We start from the raw sequence: 12,452 nt of genomic DNA, 5'->3' as shown, positions 1-12,452 counted from the left end.
CTATTCTTTTCTTCAACTCCTCAGCATCCATCTCGACGACTGCAAGCAGATCGCGCGCGCGGTTATGATGAATTTTTAAAAGTGGAAGTAGCCTAGGTAACGTTATAGATCCTGGGAGGGGTGGCGCGTCGGCACAAATAAACTGATGTGGATTTTAAATTATTTTATCAACTTGAAATACAGGCATATTTTTGTGTTTGCTTGCTAAACTAAATATGCATATATTTTTCATCTGTCATGTTGGATCCATAGATAAACAAACTGCTTCGGTGTGTCGCATATACTTCGTCATCGTCTTGCTGCTCCCTCCCCGTTCTGTGATTGGTTCCCTATTTCAGGGGAAAAATTAGCCCATGGTAGCCAGACTACCTTGCAGCGTGAATAAAATCGCGCTGCTCAAGGCAGTATGGGGAAACCCAGGCTAATGTTTGGATTTTAGCTAAAAATGTGGCGGCACATTACTGGAGTAAAGAAAGCATCTGTGAAAGCAGCGCAGTTTGAGTGTTTCGGAACGTATGTGATCGGAGAGAAAGATGCGTCTTCTCTGACTATGTTTGAATGTGTGAGTTGTATTAAACTGTTGGTGAGATGAGATGAGATAATGCAACGCTGACATAGGCTACAGTACAATGACAGTTGCACAGATGTTGTGTCCAAATGTCCGGTAACTTTACCAGTAATAACAATATTAATTTAGTTCTGCTTAACGGTTCCTGAACGCTGTAACTAACAGCTGCCCAGCCATCAACACAGCCGCGTGTGATTTGTTTACATACGAGCTGCACTAGGTCTAGCTGCTATATGTATTCTAAGAGTTATTATTACTTGTTGTATGGGTCTCGTTAATAACTTGACAGCACTTAAATGTGTATTCTTACAAGTTAAAGAACAAATGTTTGTGCAATTCCTTTTTTTTTTCACCTTTTATGAGGCCAAAAAAAAAAAACCTGGCTGGTAAAAAGTCACTGTGGCGGGTGGATTTTTAAATCCACCTGCCACAGTGGCCGGTGGTCAAAAAAGTTAACTTCAGGCCCTGCTGACGACACAGCTTCATGCTCATTGGTTTAAACAACCGTGATGTATTGTTCTCTTTTAAAATGTTTGATTTTAAAACTCTGATATCATGTTTTTTTGTGTATACGTTATGTGTGAATATTCCCAAACTATCCGACAGTGCGATTTCTATGGGTTATGCAATGTAATTTTTATAAAAAAATAAATAAATAATAATAATAAAAAAAAAAACACATATGTCTGTATTAAAGAAAAAAAGATTGATAAACATACTTGGAATGGAATTAAGTAAGTAGGCTACTTTGGGTGTCTTGTTCATTATATTTATTTTCATATAAAAGCAACAGAACGTCTCGGTTACGTATGTAACCCTCGTTCCCTGAGTAGGGAACGGAGACGTTACGTCGGATGACGACGATTGGGGTTTCGCTTAGAAGCCTATCACCTTCGAGTATATAAAACGAGCCAATGGCAATGAAATGCCATGGGTCTGCGGAATTTGCATAGCGTATCTCCGCCCACCGCAGGGGGTATATAAGGAAGTACGCTGGCAACATGCAGATATGTCTTCGCTGAGGAGTCGAAACTGGACCCAGGCGTTTTTCAGCGATACAGCGGAAGTGGCAGGAAGACGTAACGTCTCCGTTCCCTACTCAGGGAACGAGGGTTACATACGTAACCGAGACGTTCCCTTTCGTGGTCACTCCGAGTTACGTCGGATGATGACGATTGGGGTTCCAGCCTAATCACGCCACCTCGGCTGTCATCCACTGCCCTGCGTAAGTCTGAGCTCCCTGTTGTGAGACTAGCACGAACGAAGGAGTCCTAGTTAACACAGGAATACCAAGGTACACTGGGAGCATATCTCAGGAGAAATATGCAATTATGCCCAACCATTAAGGGGGGGACTTGAGAGACACATATGACCCAGAGGGATGCATACGGAGTATCACTGAGGTGTCCAGCCGCAGGTGGAATATTTAAACCCCAGGGGTGGCAAGGTGGCTTGCCAAGGGAAAGACACACGCTCAAAAGAGACTTACAGTGGAAATACACATGTGGGGGTCGCCCAGAGGGGGGACCATGCACATGGAGGCACCTAGTCAAGTGCAAAAGCTGCGTTATGGCAGACTGGCATAACTCAGGCGCTGACGTCACCAGTGCTGGAGGAAACTCAGAGCTTATCAGACTCACCTGAGAAGAAAATCGCACGTATCCCGTCCGTGGAGAGGAATGGCGAGCAAGCGAAGACACCTGAGCAGAATCTAGTACCGGCTGGTTGAAGCGAGTACATGAGAAGAAACTGGCTCTACTCGGAGATTATAGAATCTCGCGAATGTGTTGGGTGTCGCCCAGCCTGCAGCTCTACAAATGTCTGTTAGCGAGGTGCCATGCGCTAGAGCCCAAGAGGAAGCCACACTACGAGTGGAGTGGGCTTTCACACCAAGGGGGCATTGACGACCTTGCTGCTGGTATGCCAAAGCAATGGTATCCACTATCCAGTGAGATAACCTTTGCTTTGAGAGAGCATTTCCCTTCAGCTTCCCACCATGACAGACAAAGAGCTGGTCTGAGGTCCTGAAACACTGTGTTCTGTCTACGTAAGCACGAAGGGCGCGTACTGGACAGAGCAGTGCCAAGGCTGGGTCTGCCTCCTCCAAGGGCAGCGCTTGCAGGTTCACTACCTGGTCTCGAAAGGGTGTGGTAGGAACCTTGGGCACATATCCAGCCCGGGGTCTCAGGATCACGTGAGAGTTAGCCGGCCCGAATTCCAGGCACGCTTCGTCAACCGAAAATGCCTGCAGGTCCCCTACCCTCTTGATGGAGGCCAATGCAACCAGGAGCGCTGTCTTCATAGACAGGAACTTAAGCTCTACTGATTGCAAAGGCTCAAATGGAGCACTCTGCAGGGCAGTTAGAACCACTGAGAGGTCCCAAGAGGGTACGAGGGGAGGACGAGGAGGATTCAGTCTCCTCGCTCCCCTCAGGAACCTGATGATCAGGTCGTGCTTTCCCAGAGACTTACCATCAACTGCGTCGTGATGTGCGGCAATGGCGGCAACATACCCTTTCAGGGTGGAGGGAGACAGCCTTTGCTCCAACCCTTCTTGCAGGAAGGAAAGCACGACACTGATCGGGCATTTCGTGGGTTCTTGATGTTTAGAAGAACACCAGTTGACGAAGAGGTTCCACTTCAACGCATAGGCATTTCTCGTGGACGATGCTCTAGCGGAAGTGATGGTAGCCACCACCGCAGGTGGTAGGGTACTCAAACCTGCCTCGTCCCGTCCAGGAGCCACACGTGGAGGTTCCAAAGATCGGGACGAGGGTGCCAAAGGGTGCCCCGTCCCTGAGAAAGGAGGTCCTTCCTCAGAGGAATTGGCCAGGGAGGTGCTGTCGCGAGGAGTACTAGTTCGGAGAACCAGGTCTGGTTGTGCCAATATGGGGCAACCAAAATGACCTGCTCCTCGTCCTCCCTGATCTTGCACAAAGTCTGCGCAAGAAGGCTCACTGGGGGAAACGCATACTTGCGTAGGCCCCGCAGCCAGCTGTGCGCCAGTGCATCCGTGCCGAGCGTGCCCTCGGTCAGGGAATAATACAGGTCGCAGCGGGACGAGTCGTGGGAGGCAAACAGGTCTACCTGTGCGTCCCCGAACTGATCCCAAATCAGCTGGACCGACTGGGGATGGAGTCGCCATTCTCCAGCGAGAGGCCGAACTCGAGACAGCTCGTCGGCCGCCTGGTTCAGGTGTCCCGGGATATAAATGGCTCGAAGCGACCTCAGATGCCTCTGACTCCATATGAGGAGGTGGCGAGCGAGTTGCGACATACGGCGGGAGCGTAGACCACCTTGACGGTTGATGTACGCTACTGTCGCGGTATTGTCTGATCGGACTAGTACGTGGTGACCCTTGAGCAGCGCATGGAAGCGGTGCAGGGCGAGACGCACAGCCAGCAACTCGAGGCAATTGACATGCCAAAGGCGCTGGGGTCCTGTCCAGGAGCCCGCGGCAGCATGTCCATTGCACATGGCGCCCCAGCCCGTGGTGGAGGCATCTGTTGATACAACAACATGCCTGGAAACTCGTTCTAGGGGCACTCCGGCCCGTAGAAACTTGAGGTTCGTCCGCGGGGTGAAGGTTTGACGGCAGGCTGGAGTCACTGGGACTCTGAGCGTGCCGTGTTGCCATGCCCACCTCGGGATAGAGCTTAGATTCTCTGCCCGAGCCCGAGCCCGGACTCGACCCGACCCGACCCGCGGGCCGGGCCGGGCCGATATTTCCCGCCACTGTCCTCGGGCCGGGTCGGGTCGGGCCCTTGAAAAAGCACGTCACGTGTCATGCGCAGGCAGCGTCTCGTCCACTCGCACTCGCAGTCTCGCACGCGTGATGCATCACTCCTGCTGTGCGTGCTGCATTATTCTGTAGCTTAAGTGCTTGAAGAAGCAAAGAAAAAAAATTAAAACAGGAGAATTAACTTTGAGCAAGTTTGGAGGAAAATCGGAGGAGGTATGGCAACATTTTAAACTAGTTGTGGGGAGTGACAACATATGTGTTGGCTTTGTCTCGTGCATTAAATGCGGCACGCTGCTCGCCTATGAGAGCAAAAAAACGGGGACTTCGACGATGAACAGACACGTGAAGCAGTCTTGCCATGACAGAAATAAATTATGATAGTAGTCCCTCGATGTCCTCTTTTGTTACTTTTCCGATCCATTCAATTATTTCTGAATAAACAAACAACGCAGTTTACATGCTTCTTCCTTGTCGCATTATTCATTGAGATAATAATTAATAAATGCACGCACACTTATGAACGTGAATAAATGTTACAGATAGCATTTTTTACTATGCACAAACAAATGCCTTTCAACTTACATGTGCAAAATTCAGAATTAAATGAATGTGCTGCAATTTGTTCAAAAAGAAAGTCTAGCCTAGTGTTTTAGCCATTGAATAAGCACATTTAGTTTCAAGTTTGTTAAGTTTTGTTTTGAAGAAAGCTTTTCTTTAAAGTGAATTTCGTTTAGTATAAATTGTATTTTAATTTTAATACATTTTTCATCAACCAATTGCCTATAGATTTAATACATAAAAAGCAATTTAGCAGACAAATAATCATGACATGGAGTCGCCGGCGCGCCGCGGTCACTTACACCATTTGAAACTTGCGCTGTCACCGAATTTACAAATGCACATCTTGCTTGTTGCAGTTGCTCACACACATATTATGTTGAAATAACAATATGTTGAAGTAACATTATTAATAATAATTAATCTTTAATAATATTTGATTGAATGCTGAATGTTGTGCTTGTTCAATTTAATCAAATTAAAGCTTTAATTGTGATAATTAAAATAATTGAATATTTAATATTGAGTGTTGGTCAATTTTTTCTCATTTATTAATAGTATTTTTATAATAATATAGGCCTATATAACTGCGCAGCTCCCCCCTGTAGCCTAAATGATAGCACATTAAAAAAATGTATTATTCTGGCGCCGCCCCTGGTTATAACGGCCCACATATTAAAAATGGTCGGGTTTAAATCGGGCTCGGGCTCATAATTACAGTGAACGTGTCGGGCCGGGCCGGGCTCGGACACAACGGGCTCGGGCTCGGGTAGGGTCGGGCTTGATTTGTTGGGCCCGATCTAAGCTCTACCTCGGGACTCGATCGCAAAGCCAAAGCTGAAGCGGTCTCATATGAAGCAATCCCAGCGGCGTTACTGCGGCTGCGGATGCCATATGCCCCAGGAGCCTCTGAAAAAGTTTCAGTGGAACCGCACTCTTGTCCTCGAACTGACGAAGACAAGTCAGCAGTGACTGCGCGCGCTCGCTCGCTCTGCACGACCGAGTCGATCTCCATACCGAGAAAAGAGATCCTCTGCACGGGGCAAAGTTTGCTCTTCTCCCAGTTGACCCGAAGGCCCAGACGAGCTAGGTGCTGGAGCACTAGGTCCCTGTGTTCGCAAACCTGGTCTCGAGAGTGAGCTAGGATCAGCCAGTCGTCGAGATAATTCAGGATGCGAACCCCGTGTTCCCGAAGGGGAACAAGGGCTGCCTCGACGACCTTCGTAAAGACGCGAGGAGACAGGGCTAGCCCGAAAGGGAGAACCGCGTACTGGTATGCCTGCCCCTCGAAAGCAAACCGTAGAAACGGTCTGTGTCGAGGTAAGATGGAGACATGGAAGTAGGCGTCCTTCAGGTCGATCGCTGCAAACCAATCCTGCGGCCGCACACACTGGAGGATGTGTTTGGCCGTTAGCATCTTGAACGGCAGCCTGTGAAGGGAGCGGTTCAAGACGCGCAGGTCGAGGATTGGCCATAACCCACCGGACTTCTTGGGTACAATGAAGTAAGGGCTGTAGAAGCCGGACTTCATCTCGGCTGGAGGGACAATCTCGATCGCACCCTTCGCCAGTAGGGTGGCGACCTCCGCTCTCATGACAGGGGCATTGCCACCGACCATAGTGAAGCGGACTCCCCTGAAGCGGGGAGGAGATATCGCGAACTGAATCGCGTCAGTCTGCTTCTGGGCAGTCGAGAACTGCTGGGCAAAGTCCTCGACCGCACCGCCGAAAAGGCCGGCCTGGGAAATGGGAGCGTCGAGCAGACGAGTCCACTCTGGCTCGTGCATATCGGCCAGGTTCAGCCAGAGATGTCGCTCCTCGACCACAGCTGTGGACATCACCAAACCCAGGGAGCGCGCGGTCACCTTCGTCGCTCGGAGAGCGAGGTCGGTGGCGGCGCGCAGCTCATCGAAGAGCCCTGGGTCTGTCCTGCCCTCGTGCATGTCACGGAGCATCTGGGCCTGGTAGACCTGCAAGATGGCCATGGCATGCAAAGAGGCAGCTGCCTGTCCCGCCGCTCTGTAAGATTTCGCCACCATGGTAGACGAGAATCTACAGGCTTTGGACGGGTGCTTAGGATCACCACGCGATGAAGCGCTTGCCGGACACAGCTGCATCGCGACAGAACGTTCGACCGGGGGAATCCCAGTGTACCCACAAGCATCAGCCTCATCGAGGGGAGGAAAGGCGGAGAAAGCCGACGAACGATCACGGGAAGACATGGGAGCCTCCCAGGACCGCGTGACTTCCTCATGCACTTCCGGGAAGAATGGTATTGGGTTTGGGCGGCGACGAGTGTCAGCGGCCGCTCCCAAAAACCAATCATCGGGCGGGCGCACTGGATCGGGTGGCGGGGACCACTCCAGCCCAATGGCCGCGGCTGCCCGGGAAAGCATGGCAGTCAGCTCGGGATCAGATTCGGGCAATGCTGGCACGCCCGAGGGCGGCAACACAGCCGAATCCTCACTTCCCGAGGACTCATGCCCACCTTGTGATGCAGTGATCGACATTGCATCCTCCTCTGGAGCTCCAAACGAAACACGCGGGGCCTCCGTAGAGGGACCAGCGGTCTCAGTTTGAACACTCACGGGTACCGATGCTGAAGAGGGGCGTGTGGACCGTGGACGTATCGGCGGTGTGTCCCACACAGTCACCCTCAGGTCACCCCGGCCACCAGCCGAAGTACTAGCTCTCGGGGAGTCAGTAGATCGGGGTGTCGGTAGGGGGACTCTCGCTCTGGTGAGCTCATTGAGTCTCGACCGCAGCATGGAGATGGTCATGTTCCCGCAGTGAGAACATGAGTCATCCACAAACGCTGCTTTAGCGTGATCAACGCCCAAACACGCTAAGCAGAGATTGTGCCCATCAGGAGAAAATATATCGCGACCACAACCAGAAGTGCACGGGCGAGACATGTTTAAAAAGACGTGCCACATGCAATGCTCTTTTTGTGAGAGGAAAACTCTGCGGATGTTGAAGCGAACAGGGAGAAATCACACTAACTGTCAGATCACTGACCAGATCAGCAGGGTAGTGTGCACTCGCTGAAATCGCCGTCACACCAACACCGGAGAGCTCGCTCGTCTCGAAGGAATGAGAAGAAATAACTCAGGATTTTGGCTTGCGTGGAGTGGAGAAGTTCTCGGCTCCGAAGCGAAAACATATCTGCATGTTGCCAGCGTACTTCCTTATATACCCCCTGCGGTGGGCGGAGATACGCTATGCAAATTCTGCAGACCCATGGCATTTCATTGCCATTGGCTCGTTTTATATACTCGAAGGTGATAGGCTTCTAAGCGAAACCCCAATCGTCGTCATCCGACGTAACTCGGAGTGACCACGAAAGGGAACTTAAATTCCATCCAGTTTATTAGCAACACTGGGCACCAGCGTGAATCCCGTGAATCCCGCGATATCCATCTTTGATCTCGCAGGTGTCAGATCCACTGTGAGAAGAGAGATCTGTCCGTCTTGCCTGCGCTTTTTTCACTCCTCCCCTCACTGCAGCCGCCTACTCTCTACTACATTTCAGGCTAGGCGCATCTCAAACAAGCCTATTACCCCCCTCGTTGAAGTCAGTACCTGATTGCCTAATCCTAACCCCACCCCTAATCCTAACCCCTCCCCTCAACTAATCCTAAACCTACCAAGACTAGGGGGGTAATAATTCGGCAGGGGTCGAAATTCGGCGCGACACCGGTTAGAAATGTGTCCGAGTACGGTCCGACTTGCTCTGATGTCATGCTGACGTATGTACAAAAACTCTCGCGATCGCAAGGCGGACGTGTCGAATTCTGCAGTAGAGCGCAGTTGCTCTCCACCGACTGCGCCTGCGCTGATCAAAAGCATGATGGGAAACGACTTGCTGACGACACAGCCTATTGCTCATTGGTTTAAACAACCGTGATGAATTGTTCTCTTTTAAAAAATTTTATTTTAAAACTCTTATCTCATGTTTTTAAGTGTATAAATTGTGTTAGTATTCCCAAACTCTCTGACAGTGTGATCTATGGGTTATTTGATTGTTGTCATAGGCCTATTTATAAATATATATATAAAACATGTCTTTAATTAAAGTAGAAATGATTTATAAACACATATTTGGTATGTAATTAAATGGGTATCTTGTTCATTATAATTATTTTCATATAAAAGCAACAGAACTTAAATTACATCCAGTTTATTAGCAACACTGTGCACGAGCGTGAATCCCGTGAATCCCGCGATATCCATCTTTGATCTCACAGGTGTCTGATCCACTGCGAGAAGAGAGAACTGTACGTCTTGCCTGCGCTTTTTTCACTCCTCCCCTCACTGCAGCCGCCTACTCTCGCATACATTTCAGGCGAGGCAAGGCGCATCTCAAACAAGCCAAACGCAGCATATGTGAAAGCACTATAGCGCGTGCTGCTCCTGTGCCGCATACGCATTGCAATACGCACTGCACACTGAGTATGTGCGCTGTGTGTGCTGTGTGTGAACATGATGGTTATTGGGGGAGACCGGGGACGGTTGCAACACTTTTTGCTTTTCTCTCAGTTACTCAGAGACTATTTGGACTAGACCAACCAAATTTGTATTAAACTTGCATCTGTCTGCTAATTACCCATTCCATTTAAAGATGATTACATATGACATATCGTTCACAGTATTTATTTGAATGGAAGAAGCCAGATGTTGCAACTGACCCCAACCCAGGGGACAGTTGCAACACAACCCAGGGACAGTTGCAACATGTTAAAAATACCTTAAATTTCACTAATTAACTTTAGCTTTTTGTCTCAATGAGCATAGAATTCTGAAAATATTAACTGTTTTAGGCCTAGGCCTACTATAATATTATAGTATTATTTATTTATACAATAATATTATTGTAGCCTAGTCATCTTTATCAAATAACAGTGAGTTTGGTTTGTTTATGTGTAGAACATAGGCCTATAGATTCAGTGTGCAGGTGTTACAGATGCTATTCAATCTCTCCATATTTCAGTGTCAGACAGGAAGAATTGAACAATTTGCAAAGCAACAAACTTTTATTAAACATGCAATTTATAACTTGTTGCAACCGTCCCCAACCCTATCAGCCATGACAGATCATCATATGCCTGTTAGACACACTGATTTTGACACATACTAACCATGTCACTTAGAAGTCAACAAAACAATAATTGTGATGAAAAGATGCGACACCAACTGCAGTGTTTCCACAAACCAAAGACCCCCTGAATCCCCCAGTTGAGAAACAAGATCAGGGAATAGATGTAAGGAAGAAAAAGTATATTTTATTTGCGTAATGCATTTAGACTGGACATTACTCAATTTCATGAGGTTGTAACATTGAGGACCATTTGACTTATTGTTGTTAACACATGATAGTTTTATTAGAACAAGATGTGGGAGAAAATCTGTTAAACATTTGGAAACATTTTTGATTACGCACTAGTACTACACATCTTTTTTATTATTATACTGTAAAGTCAATTATTTTTGTTCAATTATATTTTTGATCCATTGAAGAAAGGCCGAAATCTTAGTATACACATTAGGATACTGAGGCGAATTGCAAAGAAATTTATATCCAAAAGATGTGATACCAACTGCAGTGTTTCCACAAACCAAAGGACCTCCGGAATCCCCCTATAAAAAAAAAAAAAACAAGGATCAGCACGTCACTATATCAGTTATCACCTTTCTCTCTATTTGTTATATAAATTGAAATAATAATTTGGTTATTTATTATTGTGTATATATATATATATATATATATATTAATTTTTTTTATGTTTTACATACTCGGCAGGTTCCTCCACGGCCATATACACACATCATCTGTGCAGCTGAGTAAATCGATCCATAAATATTGTTACATTTTTTGTTATCCATGATCTTCACATTTGTTTCCATGAGGACTGGGCTTACAGAGCCATTAGTTGCTAAACGTCCCCAGCCTGTAACACTGCAAACAGAATCTGCTGCGATGTCTCCTCCTGTCTTTGGTATTGAAATCCATTCAACATTTTTGTTCTTTTCGACTTTTTTCTCTAGCTGCAATCATAAAAATGCAATTATATGTTAATAGAAAGTGTTTAAATGATTAGGTATCATTTTGAACAACTGGTATAAATGCAGTATGTTACCCTCAAAAGCATGATGTCATTCCGATGAGGTTTTTCACTGTAATCCAGATGTTTGTAGTAGGACTTCACTTTAATGCGGACATTCATTTGTCGTATGTCATGTGCACCAACCACAACTGTCAGCTTTTCTTTTCTGTTTATGGAAACATTCATCTTAACTTCAGCTTTTAGGTTTCTTTATTCTTTCAAGAATTCTTTTTTAAGGTATGATGAAACCATCTAATTGAGATTTTAGTTTTAATTTAGTTTAGTTTTAGTTTTAAAGTTTAGTTAGATTTCAGATGACCCAAAACCTGTGAAGAGATTACGACAGTCACCTCTGATAACAGATTACTCTAAATTGTAATATAGAAACAGGTCTTTTTCTGTAAAGATGCTTTGAAACGATAATGTGTTGAAAAGCGCAATACAAATAAATGTGAATTGAATAGAAAATTCATGAATTTAGCTTAGACAAAATTACAGTCTTACTTCTCTCGGCAATGTGCCGCAGTCAAGACAAACTCATCAGAAATGAGGAATCCACCACAGATATGTTGACGGTTCACCTGGAGAGAAACCATGTAAGGTCTGGAGTGGGGTTTGGCTTCATTGCCGTTCACTATACCCACATTCACATGAGCTGAGAGAGAGAGTGCTGTCAGTCAACTTATTCAGCACATACACGAAATAAAACATTCTTAAAAATCATCATAATTTACTGTTACATAATCAATCTCACCAGTGAAGGTCAGGTGTGGCAGCAGAGAGGCCAGCAGGAGCAGAGAGATGATGATGATGGTCATGATGAAGAAGACGATCTGTGAGTGTCTGCAGAAGAAGCTGAGTATTTATTGGGTTTTTTTTCAGTGGGTGGAGAGTAATGTCTAAAACCATAACTTCTTGTTACCATCATGTAAGCACCTCATCTGGCAAGCACCAGTGCTGACATTGGCGTGAGGAAACAAGCAAGGTCCAAAATCTCTGTATAAGGCAATGTCCACTTTTGTAAAACCCTAAAACAATTTTCTATGTAGGTAACACTCTATACAAATGCAAGTTAAGTATGTGAAAGACTTTGCATATGCAATGTAGGTCACATGACCCTATAACTGCATTGATGTATACATATTTTTTTCATATTAAATCTAACACATTTCCTATATGCTTACATTGCACTGAAGCCATTCGAAGCATTTTTTTTTTTTTTTTTTTAGATACATTTCTTTTAGTTTGTTTCAGGTTTTGGTCTTTCTTAAAATAGAGTGCAGAGAAAAAGCTAAAGCAATTTCACATCCTTTTGATGGACGCAGTAAAAGTTCACACACATTGTAGCAAGATCTCTTATTCAGCTCTTCACCTCCAACCACAGTGTCAGACGACAAAAAAAACTGTTAAAAGATGACGTATAATGTCACAATTAACACTTACATGCAATATATAAAACACAAATATGTTTGAATATACTT

General features: G+C 46.1%; 1 protein-coding gene across 1 annotated transcript; it reads right to left on the bottom strand.

The window, feature by feature from the left end:
- Positions 1 to 10,171: 10,171 nt before the first annotated feature.
- Positions 10,172 to 11,789, bottom strand: LOC311295624 (granzyme B(G,H)-like; the record flags this gene model as incomplete). Its single annotated transcript, XM_084417092.1, has 5 exons — positions 10,172 to 10,504; positions 10,661 to 10,912; positions 11,005 to 11,137; positions 11,476 to 11,626; positions 11,726 to 11,789. The coding sequence occupies 5 exons, from the start codon at positions 11,787 to 11,789 to the stop codon at positions 10,349 to 10,351; spliced, it is 756 nt and encodes a 251-aa protein (XP_084273218.1). The 3' UTR covers positions 10,172 to 10,348.
- Positions 11,790 to 12,452: the final 663 nt, after the last annotated feature.

The sequence above is a fragment of the Rutilus rutilus genome, assembly GCF_951802725.1.
Source record: "Rutilus rutilus genome assembly, chromosome: 8".
NCBI classification, from domain to species: Eukaryota; Metazoa; Chordata; class Actinopteri; order Cypriniformes; family Leuciscidae; genus Rutilus; species Rutilus rutilus.
Note: the sequence above shows the minus strand (reverse complement) of the source record. Positions and strands in the feature narration are given on the sequence as shown.